The 26490-nt window shown below is 35.2% G+C and overlaps 2 protein-coding genes and 2 pseudogenes across 3 annotated transcripts in view; 2 read left to right on the top strand and 2 right to left on the bottom strand.

Moving 5' to 3' along the window:
• LOC125833857 (sugar transport protein 4-like) overlaps positions 1–6565 on the top strand; it is a 33033-nt pseudogene extending 26468 nt beyond the window's left edge.
• LOC125833971 (fructose-1,6-bisphosphatase, cytosolic) overlaps positions 1–26490 on the top strand; it is a 312269-nt gene that overhangs the window by 118180 nt on the left and 167599 nt on the right. The gene's annotated exons all lie outside the window — the stretch shown is intronic.
• LOC125833964 (actin-104-like) lies at positions 15396–17612 on the bottom strand. Of its 2 annotated transcripts, none has more exons than XM_049513137.1 (4): positions 17604–17612; positions 16292–16685; positions 15600–16210; positions 15396–15461 (listed from the first exon to the last, which is right to left on the bottom strand). In XM_049513137.1, exons 1-4 carry the CDS (start codon positions 17610–17612, stop codon positions 15396–15398), a joined length of 1080 nt encoding a protein of 359 aa, XP_049369094.1. The 2 variants fall into 2 exon arrangements, with proteins under 2 accessions (XP_049369094.1, XP_049369093.1); XM_049513136.1 differs by lacking the exon at positions 17604–17612 and adding an exon at positions 16769–16828.
• LOC125833962 (actin-101-like) lies at positions 18556–19988 on the bottom strand (annotated as a pseudogene).

Raw genomic sequence — 26490 nt, 5'->3', positions numbered from 1 at the left:
CGAAGTTAAAACGTTCAATAACGACTCTTGAAAAAGCTTGGAGGACTTGCTTGAACTTACTTCTTAACACTCCTTGACTTGACTCTAACTTCACCTTAGCTTGATACTAACTCGCCTAGAATTGAATTATGAATTCAAGGTGTATGATCACACGTATTTAGATGAGTTCGGGATGTTTAGAAACACTTTGGGGTGTTGGAAACAACTAGGGAATGTAGGTATAACACCTAGGAACATGCATGAGAAAGCATGGAAAGAAAGAGGGAACATGGTGTCTTTGGCGCTCTGCAAGGCGCGGACCGCCAGCCCTCAAAGGTCAAAGGTCGCCTGCTGGCGCTCTGAGTGGCGCGCCGCCCCAAGGGCTGGGCTTCAGTGCCCCTCTTGGGGCGCGCTGGCAAGCGCGACGTGCCAATCCCTAGCTCAAAAAATCCGACTTTTCTCCCTCTTTTCTTCAACTCTAAACCATCCTTACTTCAAAGGTTCCAATCCCACCCATTAGGGATCACAAAATCCCTCAATATACAATAGATTTCAACTCAAGGATACAACCAAATCATGTCCCACAACCAACAAGAACTTCAACAACACAATCAACAACATCAACAACAACTAACAACTTCAACAACATATCCAATCATTTCTCAAATCATAAAATGAGCTTGGTGTGTGGGGGAAAGGGTCAAACCACACAAACAACTCACATACCTTGATAGGGATCACCCCCGATGAAAATCCATGATGATCTTGACGAAAACTCCTTGATCACTTCTTCTTCTTCTCTTCTTTCTCTCTTCTTCTCTTCTTCTTCTCTTCTTCTTCTCTTCTTCACTCTCAACCCTAGTTTTCACTCTTAAAATGGAACAAAATGATCCAAGTATCAGCCTAACTCAACAATATAACCTCAAAAGAAATAGCTAGGGAAAAGACCAAAATGCCCTTAATTTTCCGAACAGACTTCCCTACCAACTGCCCAACTTCTAAAAGGCATAACTCGCTCATACGAACTCGGAATTGAGCAAACTCGGCGGCGTTGGAAAGATCATTTCACAAGCTTCACAACCATAACTGGAACTACTCCTAAATAATCCTGAGCTGGATGTTATGACTGCTCAAAGTTGGCCAAAAATTCATTTTTCCACACTTAGCCAAATTTTCCAGATTTTAAATTCTTTCCAAAAATGACTATTTTCGATTTTTAAGCCTCTTCATAGTTATTTCAACTTACCAGATGTTACATTAACTGTCAACAATATTTTAAAAATAAACTTTCTAAGGTCGTAATATTAAAAAAAATGACCTCTTAATATCGAAATGGATGAGGCATAAGCTCTGTATATCAAACATTTATATGAATACATAAACTTTCTTCTTGACCAACAAGATGCATATACAACATAGAAGATGAACCTACGACCCACAAGATGCACATATAATGCACGATATGCACGTACAACGCACAGAGTGCATGTTTGTGCATCACATGATCAAGAGATCAATTAGAGTAGAACTTGAATGATTTCACTAATATATTTAAAAGTAAAATAGTGTGACATGGTCCATATATCTACACTCAAAATGAAGAAAATTGTATATATTGATTAGATGTAATAAAACACTAAATTGCACCTTGTATCTAGGGTACACAAAAATGATGCCTCTAAAATTTGATTTTTTTTTTTTGTATTGTATTATCATTGTACAAGTAGCCTTATTGGTGTAAAGAGATTCCTCTTGAAATTTTCGTGAGGACTTCACAAAAGACAAGTAAAAGCCACCACTGACATTTTATGTGCTTTTACTAGTTTCCTACTACTCCTCTTTGCGAATGTAGTTCCTATCTCTACTCTTCTATCTTTATGGCTTTCATATAGATTGGCCCATTCTTGGGGTCGCAAGCCGGTCCTTATTTGTGGATTGACACTTGTAGTTTCGGGAAGCGTACTGACGACTTGGTTTCCCAATATTATCTTTGAATTGATTGGGTTAGTTGTTACTGGACGTGGCATGGGGTTTCTATATCAGATTGGTGTTCTTATGTAAACATTCATTTCGTGTACTATAAGTATGATTATTCAATTTACCGACTCAATTAATATTGGTGTAGGTAATTCTCATCATGCATATGCCTAGAAACTAGTTTAGGACATGCCGAAGATTGTGCGTCCTTTGATTTCTTCTACATGATCATATGTGGAACAATGTGGCAAAAGGAATAAATCTAGTTGCATCCCGCAATTTCATAGATGGATGGTGTAACACCCCATAAATTTTTTGAGCTAAGACTCGAACCATTCTTCGTAGTGAGTAAGTTTTTTCAAGAAATTTAAAATTTCTTAAGGTCAGGTCACTAGATGTAGCACCTTGAGTTCCAAAACGAACTAAATTGGAAATAGCAAAATCTGAAATTTTGCAAGTTATGCTTAAGTATGAGTTTTGGGTCGACTTCAAACGACCATAACTCCTAACTCAAAATGAGTTAAGTGTGCTACCAGATACCGTAGGAAAGATCTTTGAATTATCTTTCCAGCTCCACCGAGTTTGCTCAGTTTCGAGTTTGTATGAGGGAGATTTATCCATTTGAAGTTGGGCTGTCTAGATAAGGAAAGTCGAAACCGGATTTTAGTGGGGTATTTTGGCATTTTCCTTACCCAATCAGATTTAGTTCGTTTTTAGTAATGTTTTAAGGGTCTAATCCCATTAGGTTCAGTTTTATAATCCTAATATATGCCTAGGGTTTTAGTTTAGAGTTCAATATTAGAAAAGAAGAAGAGAAAAGAGGAGAAAAGAGAAAGGATCGAAGCGTTCGTCGAAATTCTTGAGAGTTGATGCGGATTTTTGCCATGGGTTTGATCCATAAGAGGTATGTAAGCTTCCATAGTGTTGGGTTTGTTCACCCACATGCCAAACATGTTATTTTTAGCGTAATTTCACTCTCAAATGTTGAAGGATTTAAGTTCTTGATAGGTGTTCTTGAAGTTCATTCTAAATCTTGTTTTGTTGGGGTTTTGATGATTTCTTGAGATGAAAGTGATTATTTTGAGTGGATTAGTGTGTACTTAGGTTGGGTAATTGAATCTAAGGAAAACTCGAGAAAAGAAATCGATTAAAAGCTATTTAGGATTAGAAAACGAGAGGCGAAATTCGTCGAACTTGGCCTGGGTAGAGGCTGGGGCGGCGCGGGGCAGAGCCCCTGCAGTGTGCCCATATGTAGCTTCTGAAGTTTGGGGCTGGCACCCCGTGCCCGGAATGCGCCAGGTCACCTGCCCCACTTCTTTTCTGTCGGTTGTCCCGTTTGAGTCCCTTTTAAGTGTACCTTCACTCCCTTTGATTTTAATCATTCTAAACTACTTCTAAACACCTAAAATCATTCATAACCTTGAATTCATAATTCATAATTCAAATTCAAGGTAGAGTTAAGAGTTAAGTTTTGAGAATTCTTTCGAACATTCTAAGAAAGTCCCTTTGAGTCCGTTTGTGGAGTCTTCTACAACCTCTAGTAACTAGACTCAAGTTAGTGAGTATGAGAGTGAGAAGAATGTATTCATGAGTCTACACTATCATCTATATTCTTCATATAATGAACCATGACTCTTGAATTCATAATTCACATTCAAGAGAGAGTTAAGAGTAGAGTCCAAGAAAGCCTTTGAGTTCAAGTGTAAATCCTTTGATATCAACTATTGATTTTAACTAAGATTTGAGTAAATAAGTATGAGAATGAGACGATCCGTATACATGAGTTTCTTATTAATATTTTGACCCTTGAGTCGAGTCGTTCATGCCCATAAATTTTGCATGAACTTCATAAGTTGAGTACCTTTGAGAGGAGTAGTATCTTCAAGTTCTAAGTCTTGAGTATTGAGTTCCTAATCCCCTGTGAGATTATATTTCTAATCATGGGACTATTAAATTTTACCCATGAAGTCCTTGAGTTGAATTGTCCATGCCCATAATTCAGCATGAACCCTATAAGTCGAACAATCTTGAGATGAGAAGGATCTTTGAGTCCTTGAGTTGAGTAGTTCATGCTCATAATTTTGCACGAACCCTCTGCGTTGAGCATTCTTGAAATGAGTAGTATCATTGAAGTTCTTGAGTTCCAAGTATTGAGTTCTATCTATGGTTATTGAAAACCTTGTGTTGAGTCTTTCACGACCATAATTCGGCATGAACCATATTTTAAGAAGTCTTTTACAAACGTTTTAACTTTATTTTAAGACTTAAGCTTTGAGTTGAGTAAAAAGTAAGAGTAAAGTTCATTTCTTCAAAGATTATACGGGAACTTAGTATTCTTAAGAGTTAAAATGTTTTCACATTTGAATAAGAAAGGAAACACTGATTTCCAAGAGAGCTTTTAAGCTAAGTTTTGAGTAATTATCTCAAACCAAAGAAAGAGTTTTGTTTTAAAAAAACATATGAGCTAAGTATATTTTTGGGAGTAGTATTGAGCACCGATATGGGGAGATGAGTTCATAATAACTCAAGTCTCCATAAGCCATGTAGCCATCATGAGTAGAAAAGATCATACTTTTTAGATGACTTCTTAGTGCTTTTTAGCATAGACTAGTGGATCCACTTAGTTAAGGCGTTCTATATGACGGCAAAGTATAAGACAGTTCTGGTAGCGTGGGCAAGACGTTGTATCATCACTTAGGCTCATAGTGGTGATTGTCGGTTAGAGAAAATCCCACAGAGTTATATTGTATTTTTATACATACTGAGTATTATTGTATTTTTAATACATTGAGTTGCTATCTACAGTTTTACAACTTTCCATATATATATATATATATATATATATATTGCATCTTTTACTATTGCTTTATCCTTGAGTATCATGAGTTGAGTATTTCGAGTTGAGTATCTTGAGTCGAATACCTTCGAGTTGAGTATCTTGAGTTGATTTGTGCTTCATTGTGTCGAGTACTTTATTGTTGAGTTTCACTGAGTTGAGAACCTTATTACCTTAGTTGAGTATCTTATCCTTGAGTACTTCTGAGTTGAGTAAGTTTGAGTAGTTTTGAGTATTCCTTGAGATGAGTAAGTTTGAAAAGAGGTAAGTATGTTTTCTTTTTATCAAGTTCAAACTTATGTTTATGCTTTAGAATTCCCCTTACATTTTTGGCTGCATCATTTCATGATACAGATATAGGGATTCAGGATTATCAACAGGAGCTTCGTTGATACCACATGGAGTTCGAGTTAGCTATGGTGAGCCTCCTTGCTTCCGGAGGATTACATTTACTTTCAGTTATATCAGTTGTTAGGATGTCGTGGGTCTTGTCCCGACTTCCATCTTTGTCATTTAAAGGCTTCATAGATAGACAGTAGAGTTTGAGAAGTCTGTTTCATGTATCTTATTAAACGTATTAAAGACTTAAGTTGCCTATTGTTGGCTAGTTGAATATATTATTTTTATTGAGAGTTATTCATTTGAGTTAAAGATTTGTATTTGAGGTTCATGAATTTTATTCAGTTTTTAAGCTTTGCATGCTTAAGTTAGTCTTCCACTTGTAGTCAGCAGGATGAGGGTTCACTTGGGTACCAGCAATGGTTCTTGAGTGTCAGCCACGTCCAGTGTGTAGACTCAAGTCGTGACAGATGGCGGTGGAGTCTTTTTGCATATGGTAATTTTTTCCTTTTCAGTATTTCTACTATTGATTCTGCTTAATGAGACACTACAATTTCTCATTAAGCAAGGCCGGTCGTGGAGGATGCGAAAGTAGTCCTGAGAAGGATACAAAAATCTGGAGAAGAAGAAAAGCTTCAACAGTTAGCTCACCTGATTGAAAATTAAGATAGGGAGCCCTCACAAAAGCTGTTACACACTAGTTTTGGTGATTAATGTAGCGATACAAATTTTCCAGCGACTCTTAGATTTAGACTCCATCATATTTTTCGAGCCTCTATTCTTACAGTTGATAGGATTTAAGTACCATGCCACATTTCTAGCTTCGTTCCTTGGTGGTGCAATTCAAGTTGGAGTGGCTGAACTTGCAGGTTTGAGTTACAGATTATTTGGGTGACGAATAACTTTACTTTTTACATGTGCAGGGATTTTTGTCTCTGAGGTATTTATTTATTTATTTATTTTCCTTGTCAGAGTATTCTCTTTTTCAAATATATCTAATTGTCTGATTTCTTCCAATATATGCAGATTTCCTTATTTTTTTTTGTATACCATGGAGCAAGTCCATTAGTCCATCTAAAGCAACAGTTAGACTGCATTGCCATTGCCTCTAGCATCCCCCTGATAGGATGTTATTCTTTGCTTTCTACCCCACGAGATTGGACAGAGGTATCATACCTCGATGATCTTTGAGCTTTAGGTGCATGTTGTGAGGCAACTGTATTTTTCTTCATGACATTAGTCATGAATTTAGCTACGTTGCCTCTCATTTGTGCCTTGAATGTGTGGGTATTCCTTTTCCTTGCTATTGTGGTTATCTGTGTAGGATTCATGATATACAAGTTCCTACCAGAGATAGGAAAGAAGGAGGGCGAGCTGCCAGAAGCAAAGATTTGGAAGATGCATTGGTTTTGGAAGAAAGTACTTCCAAAATAAGATAGTGACAATGGAGCGTAGTACTAGGTCTTTCATATTTAGAACGTAGTGTCGGAGTAGAATGCTAGGAATTTGGAAAACTCACTGTAACATCCGACAATTTAAAAATGAATATGAAGAAGCTTGAAATTTGGAAATAGTCATTTTTGGAAAAATTTAAAATCTGGAAAATTTGGCTAAGTGTGGAAATCAGTGAGTTTTTGGCCAACTTTGAGCAGTCATAACTCCTAGCTCAGGATGATTTAGGAGTAGTTCCAGTTATGGTTTCGAAGCTTGTGGAACGATCTTTCCAACGCCACTGATTTTTCTCGATTCCGAGTTCGTATGAGCGAGTTATGATCTTTGAAAGTTGGGCAGTTGGCAGGGATTCCGTTCCGGAAATTTAAGGGCATTTTGGTCTTTTCACAAATAATTTCTTTTGAGCTTATATTGTTGTATTAGGCTGATATTTGGATCATTTTGTCCCATTTTGAAAGAGAAAGAGTTAGGGTTCAAGAGAAGAAGAAGAGAAGAAGGAGAAGAAGAAGAGAAGAAAGAGGAGATCAACAAGATTTGTCAAGATCATTGTGGATTTTCGTCGGGGGTGATCCCTATCAAGGTATGTGAGTCTTTAGTGTGGGTTTATCCTTTCCCCCCACATACCAAGCTCGTTTTTATGATTTGAGAGGAGATTGGATTTGTTGTTGAAGTTGTTGAAGTTGTTAGTTGTTGTTGATGTTGTTAGTTGTGTTGTTGAAGTTATTGTTGGTTGTGGGACAGGATTGGGCTGTGTATTTGAGTTGTGATCTATTGTATGTTGAGAGATTAATGATCCTTAGTATTGGTTGGGTCATACCCCCACACACCAACTCGTTTTTAATTTCAAGAGAAGATTTATTGGTTGTTGAAGTTGTAGTGGTGTTGTGTTGAAGTTCTTGCTGATTTAGTACAGATTTCTGGCTGTGATTTTTGAGTTGAATCTATTGTATAATAAGGGTCTTTATGATTCTAAGTGTTGCTGCTGAAACCTTGAGGTTGAGAGGGTTTAGAATTGGAAAGAAACAAGGGGAAAAAGTCGGATTTTTGGGGAAAAAGGGGCTGGGCTGTTGCACCTCTCCTAGTGCCAAGGACACCAATCCTTCCCTTTCATTCACCATTTTTTTTTTCATACATGTTCCTAGGTATTATACCTATGTTTCCTAGTTGTTTCCAACACTCCAAGGTACTTCCAAAAGTCAAGTAAAACTACAAGTCAAGTGAAGTTAGTTTCCAAGTCAAGTGAAGTTAGTTTCCAATTCAAGTGAAGTTAGTTTCCAAGTCAAGTGAAGTCAAGCTTAGAAGTAAGTAAGTCAAAGCAAGTCTTTAAGGTTTTCCAAGAGTCTTCATTGAACGTTTTAACTTCATTCTAAGGCTCAAGTTCCAAGTTAAGTATTGAGTTTCAAGTCAAGTCAAAAGTTAAGAGTTTCATGTTAAGTTAAGAGTTTCACATCAAGCCAAGAGTTCAAGTAAAGTAAAGAGTTTAAAGTTGAGTTCTTTTCTCAAAGTTATTAGGGAACTATGTATTCCCAAAGAAGTTTTAAAGAAATATTTTTTTTACATTTAAACAAGGTTGGAAACTGAGATTTCCAAAAGAGCCTTCGGGTTAGTTTTTGAGTATTTATCTCATATCAGCAGGAATAAATATGTTTTAAAAACATAAGAGCCAGTACACTTTTGGGAGTAGTATCGAGCACCGAATTGGGGGAGCGTTCAAAGAACCCACAGCCCCCATAGAACCATGTTAGCCACCATGGGTAGAAAAGGATCATACTTTTTAGATGAATCCTTTTCAGATTAGACTAGTGGATCCATTAGGCAGTTCAGGTCTTATGCTTTTGGCCGGGTATAAGATGCTCTGGCAGCGTGAGGACGATCGCTGTATCATCACTATAGCTCTTATGTGATGGTTGTCGGTTAGAGAAACTCCCACAGCAGTTATTGTATTTTTCATACACAGAGATTATTGTATTTTTATATACATCAGTTCATTGTATTTCTATATACATTTCAGGCTTATTGTATCTTTGTATACACACAGAGTTTATAACATGTTTTAAACAGTCTTTCTTTATATCACACTTGTTTTAAATTGCCTTATATTGAAGAAGTCAGTCAGGTTGAGTTGAGTTGAGTTGAGCCAGGTAAGCTATTCAGTTTCTTCCAGATTTCCTTCTAGCCTCTGTTGCTTAGTTTTCCAGCTTGCATACTCGTACATTCCATGTACTGATGCCAGTTGGCCTGCATCGTTTGATGATGCAGATTCAGGTACCCCGGATCAACATCCTGCACGTCGTTGATCCAGCTGAGCACTCCAGAGTCAGTGGTGAGCCTCCTTGCATTCCGGAGGACTCAATTATTTTGTGTTCTTAGTTTTTGTTTTATTAGGATGTTGCGGGGTCTGTCCCAACATCCATCTCAGTATTTTAGAGGCTTCATAGACAGACAGTCAGTCAGTTAGTTTTGAGTCTCTCATCTATATATATATGTAAATATTCTATTTTGAGATTCGAGTTGCCTTTATGGCCATATTTTATAAGTTAAGTTGTTTTGTAATATTGCATTGCATTGAGTTATTCTGTTGAGGTTTCCGCTGAGTTAAGAAAGCCAGGCCAAGGGTTCGCTTGGGGCCAGAAATGGTCTCCGGGTGCCGGTCCCGCCCAGGGTGTAGGCTCGGGGCGTGACACTCACACTCTTAGAGTCAATCTCTTTGTAATAACTTTCAGAATTTGCACTAACGTAACATTGTTCATCATTTTCATTTATTAACCACAATAGGACTTCTTTTTGTTAATTTTGTTGTCGCTGGATCAGGAAATTTCTCTCCATGAGAAAGTTCATTGGTCATTCGATCAACCATGCATACATACTTTCTACCTACTTTCTCAAAACTTTAAAGTTTTTAGTAATTTTGTGTGAAAATTTAATGACATGCCAAATTATTCAAACTGGAGCATGTCGTATTTATTCCTCTTCATAACTACAATTACAAGTATAAAATAAGTACATTTGTGCACCACTTTCAAGTGTGAGTAACGTCTTTCCTAGGATAAGTAAACATATACAGTAACAATTTTTGGAGTAAAGATAGAATATGCGCTATACGTGCATCTCGTGTGATCAAAAAAGTCTCATAATTCCTAAAAGTTGGCTCGTAAATGCCTTAAAATGGTATAGAAGAGACTCTAATAAGTCGAAACTAAGAAAGAAGATAAGGGTCGCAGCTCACTACAGAGTAGAAACACCATTGCAACAACTAGCTTTGCGTCTAGAGCCCAGTTTGCATTTTCTAATTTTTGACACTAAAAAATCAACGTATTGGTTTTTTCCAATCTATTTTGAGGTCGAATTTAAGCACTTTTTTAGTAGTAACTTCAGTTACTAGTTTTAATAAGTAATAATATTAATAACGTGCTTCAATACTGAACTAGTTGGAAAATGCAAGTTATCTTCCTTTACATGGTCTTAAAAACTTCAACTAGAGCAATAAGATTTATACCCTTTCCATTAGACATCTCAATATACCATCTTATACTGGAGGTTTTAACAAGACAAAACTTGTGACACCTATATCTTGCTTTAGGTAGATGCATGAATTGTACAATTTATTTACTTTGAGAGATCCCCTAATGCAAATTTGGCGTACAACGTGTTAGTTATGTACTTGGCTTTGAGAGAGAAAGGAATTCTAAGAGGATACTACACTCTAAACAATTTAGTTACAAAATTCAATTGTGAGGACATGAGAATAAGAATTTTTATATTGCTAATTTTGACATATGTTGGTGGAGACTAAACTCCAGTGATTGGTAAATATACAAGGTAACAAAAAATATTGGACTTATATTCTATCTTGAAGCCTCTCATGTAGAGTATGATTTTAATAGATTATGATCTTTTCGAGGAGAAAGAGGAAAACAATATCCTATGAGGATTTGTGGCACGTTTACTCGACCTTCGAGGTATCCAGGTAGGTTAGAGTTTACTCTTTTAGAGTGCTCAACTTGAGTGATAGTTTATTGTATAAAGTATGTTATACATGGATTAGACATGTTGATGGGATTGAAAATTTGGAGAAATGAGTTGCTTCCGTAAAATCTAGGGGGACTAGCTGAATGTTTATGTGTTGTGTATTACTCTATGCTTCATATGTTATAGCGCACTATGATGAGTTATTGGATTAAAGGGGTACTAAGTTGAAATATATCTACTTAGTTGTGGAAAATATGGCCGAAGGGCTGTTTTGAATGAAAATATACTATTTGAGAAGGTTGGTAGCCCATGGATATTGTTGTAAGAAAGATGCTCATATTTCTGTTGTATTCAAATTTTCTTATTTTGGTGATCATGCATACATATTTATTCTCACGGATCATGAATAATGGTACTATATATGTGACATAGTGATACATGAATGCTCGATGGAAATGGTTCCAGGTGATTGATTATTGATAATATCGAAGATAAATATTGATTTGTATGTCCGAGGGAAATTTTTTGGGTAGGTATATGGATTTCGTGAGTTCCTCATTAGTCCTGGATCACAACATGCCTCTATATATTGGATTGGAATATATCTGAAATGTATTTGATATCTGATATTGGATTGGAATGTGTCATATATATCTGGAATGCATCTAGTATCCTATATGCATATCTATTGTGATACACATGTATCTGAGATACACCTCACCTCTCTCCCTCTCTCATGACTCGTCTCTCTCTCTCCGTATTTATATTATAGAGTGTATCTTGTAGATAAAATAGATGTATCTGACTTGAAATCTGGTATGAAATTGTTTATCAGTGAAACAATATATAATTATTTCAAAATATAAAGAGAACTAGTAAATATAGTAGAAATGTTTGTGTAATTAGGTAATTTCTAACATTTTTCTATTAATATTATTTGAAGATGAATAAGTACCACAAAAGGAGAAATCTTAGGAGTTACGACATATGTAACCTTCTTATCAAAAAGAGCAGGGGAAAATTTAGTTTATAGCTGAAATATGTGATAGGTAAATTTGGGGCCTTTCTGTAAAATACTTAGGATGTAGAATTCATTAATTAGATATTGTAATTATTTAGTTTTGAGATATTAAAGAATTTAAAATTATAATCACTGTTCACATATGATGAAAAAAACGAATTAGAAAACCTTTCGAAAATTTTCAAATCTAGAGGGGATAACATCAAATGAGAGATCACCATTATCAATAACAAGTGTTTGAACATCTATCTTGTAAGGACATCCATTCAACTCTGAAATATACCATTGAATATGGCATAGCAAGCAACTGAGATAGTTGTTGGTAAACTTTTTGGTTAGTTAGAAAATCGATCGATCAGTTTTGGCTGTGTTTAATTTTAATAGTTTTTTTTTTTATCGTCATTGTCAATTTTTTAAGTCCATTTGTTAGTTACGTTCGACCAAAGGTGATCTACTTCATCAAAATTAAGGGACTAAAGATGTTCGGAGTTATATTTAAGGATCAAAATAAGCCTACTCCCATAGACAAGGGACAATTTTGGCTAAAACCTCTTAGATGATGTATTTAATTGGTTTGAGTTATTAAAAATGATATCAATTTCCATGGTTGCATTAATGAAAGAATTAATAAAAAACTTTACCAAATCTAGATGAGATAATAACATTAAATAAGAGATTACCACAGTCAAATTTATTTGCTAAATTCTATGTATTCAGGACTAAAGATTAAAAAAAAAAAAAAGTTCATATAGCAATATAAATATTATTGGTATTACATATCTTTTCCCCATTTCTCAACTTCATTGTTATTTCCTCCTAACTCAACAAATTTTTTGATAGAAAAGACGAGGTAAGTAGTTTTCTTTCCCCCCTTTAATCTTGAAATTTCATTTTGTAGAATTACCCAATAAATCTACTACTTATATTTCTTTTCTCTCTTTTGATGAGTTTGATGCTTTCATTTTCTAGTTTTAATAATATTAAAATTTGTGAATCCTTGAAAAATGTTAATAATTTTGAGTCAATCATGTCTAGTATAGATACATCTTCTTTGATATTTTTGGAAAATGTTACCTGAAAGAGTTTATGTGAAAAAGTTTGATTTGGTACTTTTATTTCATTTCATGGAAGAATGTATAGTGTACGCAGAAAAAGGGTGGGGGGGGGGGGGGGGAGGGGGGGAGATATATAGCATAAACAAACAATAATGATTTATGATGAGAATTATCATGATGCTACACACTTGATCTTAGCCAAAATGCCGAGAAAGGTATATATATCATGGTACATTTTACTAGTGTGTAAAATAATAATTAAATTTTGTATGAGTTCGTTGTATTTATATGCTAGCTAGTATTAATAAGTAAATAATAAATTTATTTCATAAACCAAACATATTGTATTGATTATGTATTTTATTTTTTACCAAAAATAAGTTTTGTATTATTATTAAATATATATTATGCACCTACCTGTATGTATAAAAACACAATTTTATTTATGAAGTGAAAAATGAGAAATCATATGTAGATTTATAATGAAAGAATGGATGAATAAATAACTTTAAGAAAAAAAAACAATCAATTTTCTCATATAAGTAAGTTTGTAAACAACGTTGAAAGCTATAAAATATATTTATACATTTGAGAATTAATAAAGAAAGTTAGAGATTCTCAACCAAAATTATTGGCACATAGAATATGGAAGATAACAAGATCCTTCGGACGGCGATGTTGAAGAAGGACGATGTTGATGTGATCATCAAATCCCAACAACAAATTCTTGGTGAAGCATTTGATGGAAAAGAGAAAGCGAAGTCACGAGAAAGAGATAGGGAAGCAGCACGGATCGCTATTGCAAGTATCAAAAGGACGGTTAACTTTGATGATGGTTTTCAGGCTGAAAGAGATTTGATGTCTATTCTGGGTGCTCCACAACAAATTCTTGGCAAAGCATTTGATGGAAAAGAGGAGAAGAAGAAGGCTGAGTTGCAAGAAGAGAAAGCTAAGTTGCAGCAGGAAAAAAGATAGAGAAGTGGCTCGAAGTAATTGATATTACAAGCATGAAAAGGATGGTTGATTTTGAACATGATCTTCAAGCCGAAGCAGATTTGATGTCCATCATGTGTGCTCCAAGTCATGAGTAAAAGAGTTTCGATGTTTTTCAATTTAATGTATTTTTCGATGGACACTTTAGTTTCGTGGTTTCAAGTCCATTTGTTAGTTATGTTAGACCAAAAGTGTTCTACTTTGTTAAAATTAAAGGATTGAATTAAAGATGCTCAAGATTATATTTAAGGGACAAAATAGACAAGTTAACATAGCAATATACATATAGTTGAGTAATTGACATTACATATCTTTGCTCCATTTCCCAACTTCATTATTATTTCATCCAAACTCGGCCTAATTTTTGGTAGAGTCAAGTAAGTAGTATTTTTTTCCTTTAATTCTTTGAAGTTCATTTTGTCGAATGACTCAATAAATATAATTTAAGGCTAATTATCTTTGTTTTCCTCTCTTTGATATGATTTGTTGCTTTGATTTTCTAGTTTTGATAATGTTGAAATTCATGAATGCTTGGGAATTGTTAACAGAATGAGTTAATCATGTTTAGTATAGATCAAATTATTTTTTGATATTTTTATGAATTATTATTTTGAATAGATAAAGATATGAAAAATGTTGTTTCTCATTTCTAATAAAACTTGAAAAATATCGATTTGTGTTTTATGTAGCATAAAATCATGTGTTTGGGGTAAAACTAACCCTCTGTTTTACTCTATTTTTTATGTTTTTTCTTAGTCATTTAGATGACTGAGGCAAAGTCTTGGTGTCAATGAATGGATGCAACCATTTACACTGAAAAATCATACCATAGAGATAACTCAATAATTTATTTAGTATAACATAAATTGAACTTTCTAAAATAGTTTCAACAAGTTTTACCTTAAAGTTTGCCCGTAGGGCAAACGGAGTCAAACGTTTGAAACTATCATTTCAAGATCAATAATGTAACTTTTTATAACTAGGTAGAGAAAAGACATGGTGAAATTGTTCAAATTACTTCAAAGCGACTTGAACATGTACATCACCACATTATTTGCAGTCCCTAACATTGTCTACAAAATCCTCTTGCAACTCAATGGCTCTATTATCAAGTTTGTTCTCGATATTTTCAGTGTTGATTTGAGTAATTCAGATATCGATCATTCGTTACTTCATGTCTCTACCGGAGGTGTTTAGGAACTTGCCATCCAAAACCTTTGTCTTCTTTCCTATTCGACTCTTCATCATCACATTTGAAATATTTTAAGATAACAAATTGTACCTTCAAGTTGCCTTGAATCTTGTGACCATTGACTTAAGGCATATTATTTTTGATCAAATATTGGAGAATAAAGCCCTCGTGGCTCCATTGCTCTCTACCTTGAAGCTTACGGGTTGTAATGATATCCAACTCCTCAATATTTCAGCCCCCGATGCTTAATTACTTGTTCATTCTTGAAAGTCACATTCATTCACTCAGGCATTCACTTCTGTGGTGATGGGGTTTTGACATTGACCTCTATCTTGTTTAGGACAGAAAACCTTACCTCTACAAGATCCTACTCAAGCTAGTTCTTGACTGGTTGTACTCCAATACCAAGTTCGTAATTGTTTCTTAAGAATCTAAATTATATTATTATCAGTTTCCTGTATACCAGCTAATTTACAAAGAAAAGAAGCCAAGCCAAGCAAGGAAAACCGAAAACAGACTGCTCAATCTTTATGCTGCTGGTCCCTGAACTAACTGTAGAGGATTTTAAGTTCTCACAAAAGCTTAGAAACACCTCTTATGGACAATTGAGGGACCATATTCATCATACTCGCCCTTCGTTATCAACATCTGCATAGAATGTAGTTATTAGTGTTGAATCCCTTGAGCTTAAAAGAAGTTAACAAGAAGACATTCATAGTTAGAACCAATCATTCGAGACTAAGACTTGAAAGATTGATTAGTCAAATAAAGTAAGGAGAAACTAACTCTTTTGAAAGTATTGACGGAAGCTAGAATTGATCCTCCTATCCAGGTGCTATACTTCCTCTCAGGTGGTGCAATCACCTCGATCTTCATGCCCCTTGGAGCAAGAGCAGTGATGTCCTTGCTCATACGTTCTGCTAAGCCAGGAAACATAGTTGAGCCACCACTAAGCACAATGTTTGCAAATAAATCCTTCCTAATATCAACATCACTTTTCATGATTGAATTGTAGACTTTTTCATGGATTCCTGTCGGTCCCTTTCCGACCAATGATGGCTGAAATAGGACTTCAGGACATTGGAAACTCCCAGCACCAATATAAAAGAGTTGTCCATCAGGAAGCTCAAAGCCCTTGTCAACTGAAGATCTGTTTTTTGCCTTCTCAATCTCCTGTTCAAAATCCAGTGCAACATAAGTAATTGTCTCCTTCATACGCCAAAAAATATTTTCTTGTATCGCTACGTTACATGCAAAACCTTCTCTGATAAGCTCCAATAAATAATCAGTAAGATCACGACCACCAATACCTAACCATGAGATAGCATGGGGAAGTGCATGCCCTTCATAGATGGGTACCATGTGGGTCGAACCATCACCAGAATTAAGCACAATGCCTGGTTGAAAAATAACAAATGAAATTAGTGACTGGCTAATATTAAACAGTAGAGAACCAGTATTTCTTCTCTTCTGCTTACCAGTTAGGCGACCATTAGCAAACAGAGAGAGAACAGCCTGGATTGCGACATACATAGATGGAACATTGAATTTCTCAAACATGATTTCGGTCATTTTCTCCCGGTTTACTTTGGGGTTAAGTGGTACTTCCGTCAGAAGAACGGGATGCTCCTCAGGAGCAACACGGAGTTCATTGTAAAATATGTGATGCCAGATTTTCTCCATATGATCCCAGTTTTTTACCATGCCATGTTCAATGGGATATTTCAGAGTCAAAATACCTCTATTACGCCGAGCTTCATCACCAACATAGGCATCTTTTTGTCCCATACCAAGCATGAAGCCAGTATGACGAGGATGACCAACAATACTTTTGAAAACAGTCTTTGGAGCATCATCCCCAGCAAACCCAGCCTAAAGAAACAAGTGTTTGAATATCCATTAAAGAGCAACACAATGAATAAAACTGAAATTGCAAGAGGTTTGTTCTTACTAACCTTAGATCGTGCAGTTCCGTTGTCGATAACAACTGTTTGAATATCTATCCCATCAGCCATCTTGTAACGACTTTAAAAACTATTTGTACTTGTCCGTGAAAAATATCTTCCTTTATTAGTTTGATATGATTTTCATATTTCTAGTTGAAATCACAAGAAAGAGTAATTTCCTACCAGTGAACAGAAAAAGAGCAATATGCTGAGTATTAGTAGAATTTTAACCAATTTCGAGATATAAATACTCAACTCTCGAACTGAATCTAAAATCAATCATAATGAAATCATATTCTATAGCAAGTTAAACACCGGATCCAATGTATTGAAGCATATGCACCTTTCTAGGAAAAAAAATAGAAGAATTTTTCTAGCTTACATAAGAATAAATCCATCAGATTTACGTACAGAGAGAAAAAACTGAAAATTATACAAATCATCGTCGCTACATAACTTGGATTAGAAATTAGTGGAGCCCTTACCTTCTAAATGGTTTTTTTCTTCTGGAAAATTAACATATAACTTAAAAGAGTTTAAGGGTGTTAAATGGGTAATTTGGGCTGATATAAGCAATTTAAAATGGATTGGGCTCACTTTTACTCAGGTCCACCCCTCCCCCACTATCCGTGGAGGGTAGCCTTTGTGTCCGACCCTCACCCGATAAAACCCATACCGACTTAAACCCGAGACCCAACTTGACCAAAGACGTGACCCAACCCCAACCTTGCATAGGGACTTGATCCCCAACCCTAACTCGGTCGGACCCAAGATCCATCCTAACCCTGACTTGGGACTTGATCTCACCCCGTCCCAACCATTACATTAGACCCGAGCCTTGAACCTTGATCATAAGAGACTAAAAGTAGAAAAAAAGATTTAGCTAGTTTGTCCTCAAGAGTTCCAATAAGAGTAGGTGAAAAGACTTGACAACAATATTATTTATTTATCATAAAGTATCATTTACTTTCTTATATGTTTATCTTGAAGATTTATGTCTCTATGGAAGAAGATTTATTTGTTAGATATGTATTATATGTTTATACCAAAATATGATGGGTCTAATCATGTGAAAAAACTTAAGATTTGCCAACGGAGCTGTCACATAGTACCCTTTCGAGCAAGGGAAAAGAGACTGTTTTTTGTTAGCTATTTGTACAGTAATTTTGCTCACCACAATAGGTTCAAAATAAAATTCACCATAACAGTTTGAATAACCGTTCTTTCTAACTTCTAGTCCTTTCTAACAAATGGTAATTGAGTCTGGATCTCCAATAAAACTCTCTAATATTTTACTCGGCCCAATTGTTAGAACTCAATCAGTCTCATTCACCACTTTTAGCCCACAGGCCCTTACAGAGTCTGCTTGGTTCACAACACATTCACTAAGGCGATCACCTCTGTGGTGATGGGGTTTTGACATTGACTTCTATCTTGTTTAGGACGCAAAACCTTACCTCTGCAAGATCCTACTCAAGATAGTTCTCGACTGGTTGAACTCCAATACCAAGTTCGTAATTGCTTCAAAGAATTTAAGTTATATTTTTATCAGTATAAAGAATTTATATTATTAAGCAGACAAAGAAGAGAGGGGGACGTCTTATAGATTTCTCATATAAGTGGGCTACTTGGACTTCTGTTATAGTCAATGAAAGGTATCACAATAGAATTTTCACTAACTAAATATGTTCACAATGTTGTTACTAATGTTTGTTACACTTTAAATGACAATCTAATCAACTTTAAAGTAGTATTAAGTTGTCTTAAAAGAAGATTTTGAGTTCTAATTACAAAGCTTAGAGACACTTCCTGTGGACAATTGAGGAACCAAATTCATCATACTCGCCCTTCGTTATCAACATCTGCATAGGATGTAGATATTAGTGTTACGTTGAATCCCTTGAGCTTAAAAGAAGTTAACAAGAAGACGTTCATAGTTAGAACCAATCATTCGAGACTAAGACTTGAAAGATTGATTAGTCAAATAAAGTAAGGAGAAACTAACTCTTTTGAAAGTATTGACGGAAGCTAGAATTGATCCTCCTATCCAGGTGCTATACTTCCTCTCAGGTGGTGCAATCACCTCGATCTTCATGCCCCTTGGAGCAAGAGCAGTGATGTCCTTGCTCATACGTTCTGCTAAGCCAGGAAACATAGTTGAGCTACCACTAAGCACAATGTTTGCAAATAAATCCTTCCTAATATCAACATCACTTTTCATGATTGAATTGTAGACTTTTTCATGGATTCCTGTCGGTCCCTTTCCGACCAATGATGGCTGAAATAGGACTTCAGGACATTGGAAACTCCCAGCACCAATATAAAAGAGTTGTCCATCAGGAAGCTCAAAGCCCTTGTCAACTGAAGATCTGTTTTTTGCCTTCTCAATCTCCTGTTTAAAATCCAGTGCAACATAAGTAATTGTCTCCTACATACGCCAAAAAATATTTTCTTGTATCGCTACGTTACATGCAAAACCTTCTCTGATAAGCTCCAATAAATAATCAGTAAGATCACGACCACCAATACCTAACCATGAGATAGCATGGGAAAGTGCATGTCCCTCATAGATTGGGACCGTGTGGGTCGAACCATCATCAGAATTAAGCACAATGCCTGGTTGTAAAATAACAAATGAAATTAGTGACTGGCTAATATTAAACAGTAGAGAACCAGTATTTCTTCTCTTCTGCTTACCAGTTAGGCGACCCTTAGCAAACAGAGAGAGAACAGCCTGGATTGCGACATACATGGATGGAACATTGAATTTCTCAAACATTATTTCCGTCATTTTCTCCCGGTTTACTTTGGGGTTAAGTGGTACTTCCGTAAGAAGAATGGGCTCCTCGGGAGCAACACAGAGTTCATTGTAAAATATGTGATGTCAGATTTTCTCCATATGATCCCAGTTTTTTACCATGCCATGTATGACGATATTTCTGAGCCAAAATACCTCTTTTACGCTGAGCCTCATCACCAACATAAGCATCTTGTTGCCCCATACCAAGCATGAAGCTGGTATGACGAGGAACACCAACTACACTTTCGAAACCAGCCTTTGGAGCATCATCCCCAGCAAACCCAGCCTAAAGAAACAAGTGTTTGAATACTTATCAACGAGCAACACAATGAATAAAACTGAAATTGCAAGAGGTTTGTTCTTACTAACCTTGGATAGTGCAGTTCCGTTGTCAATAGCAAGTGTTTGAATATCTATCACATCAGCCATCTTGTAAGGACTTTAAAAACTGTTTTTACAAGTCAGTGAGAAATATCTCCCTTTATGATATGATTTTCATATTTCCAGTTGAAATCACAAGAAAGAGTAATTTCATGGCATTGATAAGAAAAAGAACAATATGCTGAGTATTACTAGAAAATTTGAACCAATTTTGTGATATAACTCAAGTCTCGAACTGAATCTAAAAGCAACCATAATGAGCAAAAACAGAGGACTTTTTCTAGCTTACAAAAAAATCAATCCATGAGATTTATGTACAGAGAGAGAAAAACTGAAACTTACACAAATCATCGTCGCTACATAGATTTGAAATAAGTGGAGCCCTCACCTTCTAAATGTTTTTTTTTTCTGGAAAATTAACATATCATATATCATATCATAATCATCATCATCATCATCATATATATATATATATATATATATATATATATAAATTACCTTAAAAACATGAACTCCTAACTTAAATGTTAAATTACTATTATATCACTAACTTAGGTTTTGACTTTTTCGATGAGTTGTGACCTTTCTGATAAGTTGTGACTTTTTTCGAAGGATTGTGATTTTTCAATGAGTTGTGACTTTTTCAATAAGTTGTGACTTTTCCAAAGGGTTGTGACTTCTCAAAAGGTCATGACTTTTCCGATAAGACATACAAAAATACTTGTTCATACCATCCTTTGTTGACTATAAATAGAGGGACTTCCTCTCATTTTTTTTCAACCACAATTTTTTTTAATCTTCTACACTTCTTCTTCTTCTTCTTGCATTTTAAAAGATTTCATGAGATTTATTGTCATTGAGTTAGTTCGAATAAGGTTGTAAGTGATTCCTTTGCTCTTAGTATATGTTGATTACTGTCGAGTTTGTGAGTGGAAAGAAAAATTTCTTTTTGGTGAAAACAGAAAATGTACATTTTCGTCAGTGTATTACTTGTGTCATTAGTTGTATGACAGCCTTGTGCTGCCTTTTCTGCAATAATTTATCATATCAAAATTAAATCAGTTGCTAATAGTGGTCCATTTGTAACTTGCTAAGTGCATGGTTGTGGTGTTAACTCCCCTTTGATGATATGCTTCAATGTTCTAACAACAATAGAAGAATTAAGCAAAAAGAGGAGAAATTTTATCATGGGGATTACAGAAAATGTATCTGTCCTTTTCCTTCACTCAATATTTCTCTGGTGTCTCTACGTTGTATTTTGTACCTTCACCTTTTCTCTTCTTTTTTTAATAATTTGTGAAGGAACACACCGTCATTATTATTGTCAAAATGCGGTTGTCTTTACCTCCCCTTTTCATAGTGATCTTTGATGTTTGAGTAAACTGCCTTGTTTTTTTCCTCAGAGTTGTTGACTGATGAACTTCTCGATTGACACTACCGAAAGGCCATCAATTTGCATAATATATACATTAGTATGTAATGTTCCAATATATAAAGTTAACATGATGGAGCCAAAATTCATTTTATTTTTAAAAAAATTTTCTCATGTGATGTAAATATATGCTTTTGAACATCTTTTTTCAAAATTATTAAACTTCTCAAGAGTTAGGAAGTTTGCTTCAAAATAGTTATTACTATATAAACATGTGCCTTTTTGTTTTACTTATTTACTATTTCTTAATATTACAGTATTTTAGACGAAGAAAAGCTCATATATATATATATATGGGTAGGTATTTGTATTTAGATTAAAGTTTTATATATGTTGTTGTGCCGTAATTTAACTGTATTCAGGAAAATCACTTTTTGAAATATTCTAAGTATAAAACAATTTGAGAAATACTTAGAAAGAGTCGCCACTTAATTTTTTAAAGAAATTAAGAAAACTTATAATTTTCAAAGATTTAAACAGAAAAAACCATTTGAAAATACCAAAGAAGGTTCGGGGTTCAATTTACACTTCGAGAAGGGTTAAGCATTCGAAGTGCCCGCTAACATGCGGTTGACCTGTGATTTGACTAAAATATATTTTGACTATTTTTTAGGAAAATGATTTAACATAAGAATAATCATTTACAAATATTGAGAAAAATAGTTAAATTAAATGACACATTTTTAATTTATTTTTTAGAGAAGGGAATCCAAAATGAAACATTTGAATTAAATTGCAAGTGATTAGAATATTAATAAAACTTAGACTAATTAGAATTTATTTAATTCATTTTAAAATAAAGACTAATTAGAATTTATTTAATTCATTTTAAAATAATAATTTAAATCAATTTATTAAATTAATTGAAGAACAAAAGTTTTAACTAATCTTTTTGAGAAAATGACTAAGTAAGTATTATATATATATTTTTTTAATTAATTGAAAAGGGTTTTGACTAACATTTTTTAAAGTTTATTTGAGAAAAATACTTTAACTTAACAACTTTAAAAAATAAGATGTGATCAAGTGAAGCGGCCTTAAAACATATCTTTTTAAGCTCAAAGATTTAACTTAATTAAAATATAAAATTCGATCAATATTTGATTAATAAGTGAGCACAACAAGTGAAATGTATTAAAATAAACCAACACAAAGAGATGACTCGTCTTTTGGGGAATCTAATTAAGTTATTTAAAGTTAGAGTTAAATAAGATTAGTCAACACATAATCAAACACTTAGAATAGTAAACGACATAATGAAATTGGGCCCCTTCTTGGGCCAAGTTCACTGTATTTTTAAGCCTTAATTCAATTCCCGTTTTGCGTATATACCGGATGTATATCAGTGTATATGAGCGTATATATCAGATTTTGTCATGTATCTCTTGCTTCCGAACACCTGTATTTCATCTTAGCCTTGTATTCCTACGTTTTTGACCTATATATCGATGTATACAGCTGTATACATCTTGTATATGACCCATTTTCGACTTTTTTGGAACCTGTAATTTAACTTTCCAGCAACTTGAACAGGATGTGGCCAACTCGATAAAGATCTCTATTCAACGAAATGCATGGATGGAGTCCAAAATGGACTCGAATAATATTACATACAAGAAAAAGAAGAAGTGAACAAATTAGTATCATTTAATTAATCAACTAAACACATTTAAACAATTTAAACCCCCAGATCTATTAGCATACTTCCCGATGGATTAAAAAATCGCATTACTCCATTAGCACTCAAATGAATACATATAACAAACTATTTTTATGATTTAGCATTTATGATTCAACAAGATTAAGAGAAGAATAGAATTGAATACACTTGAACAATTTTTAAAGCTACTATTAGCCCATAAGGATAAGGCCAAACAATTTTGATAAAGTATGAAAGTGGTTGCATTATATCTCGTGAGGTAAGGAATTAGATGTACTTTGCTAATACTTATCTGGAAAAGTAACAATACAATTTCTAACATTCAAATGATCCTAAAGCTTCATAACATAAAGATTCACAACAAATGTGATATATTAAGCGAAATGATTCAAAATAGTTTGTCGGCATTTGGGAAAATTAATAACAAATACACAAATTATGCGAGATGCAAATTAATAAGACTTTGCACATGAGATTTAAGGGAAGAAGTAAATAGGAAACAAAGGCATAGTGATATAGTATTCAAACGATAGACATTTGAAATAGGACTCGACCAGACAAACACCGACTGAGCTTAAATCGAGATGACATGAATCAAGGCGAGTTTGCCGAACTGCACACGAATGCAACTAGGAGTTGACACCGGAATGTGTTAAAATCATAACCAAAGATACTCGGGACTACACTAGTGTCCAGACATTATAAGTTAAAGACGGGTCTACACATAATATGACCGAAGCAAGAGCTTATGTTGTATTGCTAAATGCAGTAACAAACCATTTGGTGGAAAACAAGTAGCAATACACATTAACTTGGGCCATATCACATCCAAATGTAGATTCATGGTAAAAAAAATTATTAAGGCAACAATATTTTATCAACATATGAGCTATACTGGAACTAAACAACAATTCCAAAGGGAAGGGGCGAGAAATTAAACATATTCAGAAGGCTCAATATTATAACTAGGGCAAATCAGAGCATACATAAGAATTTAAACGGGAACAAACTCAGAATCAAAATCATTAAGACGTAGGCTAAATACACGAGACAAACAGGATGATCACAAGAACGTATTAACAATACACTAAAGAGTTCATATAACGCTGAAATGAAATAAACTGAAAGAAAATAAAAATGAAAGGAATGTTACTAGCTAAAACTCAATAACCAAATCCTAACATATAGAGACCAAAAATGAAGTTGACGCATAAACGAAACACAAGACACAACCAATAACACATCGTAGACAGAATAACATAGAAGAACTGGATTTAAATGAAGCCAAGAAAGGATTTACCTCTTTTCGGGCAGCGAACTGAGACCAATACGAGCCTAAGAACAAACTCAACACCGACTTCAAACCTCGAGCAATAAAATCAAAATATCCAAACCAGTTTTAGCCGAAGACCCTTTTAGAACCTAGAACTAAAAATGCATTCAAAATTTCTCAAGCGTAAAAGTCAATTGTTCAAGATTTTTTTTTTCTTACAGTGAATAATAGAGAGTATATATAGCCAGGAAATTAAGGCAGATTTGGGGGAAGAAAACGGATAGGAACTTAGGGCAAAATCGGAATTCCCCAACCAAATCAATTCAAAATTTTCCCCCAAGGGTAAGGAAAATCTGTTGTTGTATGGAAATTCAACCAAAATCCCCTAAAATCCGGATGGAAAAGATCAAAATGGGCGGTTGTTGCAGAGAAAGGATGTGGGAGCTGCTGGAACGGTTTGGTGAGGGCAGCTATTGTTGACGTTTCTGATTTTTTCAGTGTATTCACGTGTTGGTGAAGAAGAAAGAGAACGCAGGGGTCATTTTGTTTGGGTTGTTGTTCGTATGTTTGGATCATTGTAGTGTATGTAGAATATTGTTGGAATAGGTTTCTTTAGGTGGGCTGTTGTCACGACCCAATTTCTCAAGTCATGATGGCTCCTACTATAACCCACCAGTAGGTAAGCCAACCCGGAACCCGGAACAAGAAGTAATGGGTCTGAGGGTAGAAACTAAACAAGAGTAGGCAAATAACAATATAAACAGTCGGAAGCAAACCAAAAACATATATACAAATAAAGATCCCTCCCAGAACCTGGAAGTCACTAGTACAGAGCTACTAACAAAATGAGTACAAGTCCCAAAAGTGGACAACAGAGACTGGACTGTCTCGAAAGGAAAAAGACATGTCTATATATACAGATGGAGACTGAAATAGTACAAAACGCCATGTGCTCACCCCCGTCTCGATCAGACTGCTCCAAGCTCGATCAACGCTGGCTACTAGTGCCCGGACCTGCATCATGAAACAGATGCAGAGCGTAACATGAGTACCAAAACAACAGGTACCCAGTAGGCATCATAGGCCGACTGAACTTGAAAAGTAAAGGCAATATGAAAAGAAGGAATACGCAAATTGAGGTCAAGAACAAAAATCTAACTAACAAAGGAATGCACACGAGTGTACAAAGAACTAACTAAAGTAATCTATAAGCTAACTACACCTAACTGGGACCCCATAAGCCCAGAAGGTACACTCGTGCGCAAGTTAAATAAAAACCCGAACGGACCCCCATAAGCTCGACGAGTACACAAAATAACTATAGCTAAAGAGAATTGCATATAAGAACCCAAGAACGGAGAACATCGAATCAGAATCTCAACCCTAATTAGTAGAATCTGACAGTACGGAGGCCAGACCTCGAACCGGATGCTCAGCAGAAGTACTTAAGTAACCAATCACAAGTATCAAGTATATGAGGCCGGAACTCTAACCGGATGCTTTATATAAGTGTCTGGGCAATAGAGGCCGGAACTCTAACCGGATGCTCTATATAAGTATCTGGGCAATAGAGGCCGGAACTCTAAATGGATGCTCTATATAAGTATCTGGGCAATAGGGGCCGGAACTTAAATCGGATGCTCTATAAAGGTGCCAATGTAGCTGCTGAAAGAGTCCTAATCGATCCACACTCATAAATATCCATGGAACGCCGTCCATACTTAGCCAATCAATGTAAGTCCTTGGAACCAAATCGAAAATCAAATTCAAATCGCGAAGTAGAACTAGTGTTGCCGATGTAACTCGTGAAGCCGTAACATCAGGGAAAATAAGGATAACTATAGTCGGAGAAAGAGTATCGCCTAACTAAGGCCCAAACTATCAGACTCAAGTCTGCTACACCAGTCTACAAGGATCTAAGCCGGCCGAGCGACGTCAGGGCAAAACTAAGGTCTATTGGATCCGAATAATGTATTTCTAAGGCAAGCCCTAGTCAAACCTAAACTAAGGCCCAACATGCTTCAAATAAACAATAATTAAGCATGCAAGCACTCCACATAGCGAGGAGGGTCCGTTAATAACACAAAACATGCTCACATTTACCCGATAATTCTCGAAATAGGCCGAAAACATGATTTCCAAACGCTTATGCATGATTCAATCACTACCAACCCAAATCCCAACT

Source organism: Solanum verrucosum, unplaced genomic scaffold, assembly GCF_900185275.1.
Source record: "Solanum verrucosum unplaced genomic scaffold, falcon-dt-bn FXZP01000108.1, whole genome shotgun sequence".
Lineage (NCBI taxonomy): Eukaryota > Viridiplantae > Streptophyta > Magnoliopsida > Solanales > Solanaceae > Solanum > Solanum verrucosum.
The sequence above is the reverse complement of the archived record's forward strand: the minus strand, read 5'-3'. Positions and strand labels throughout refer to the sequence as shown.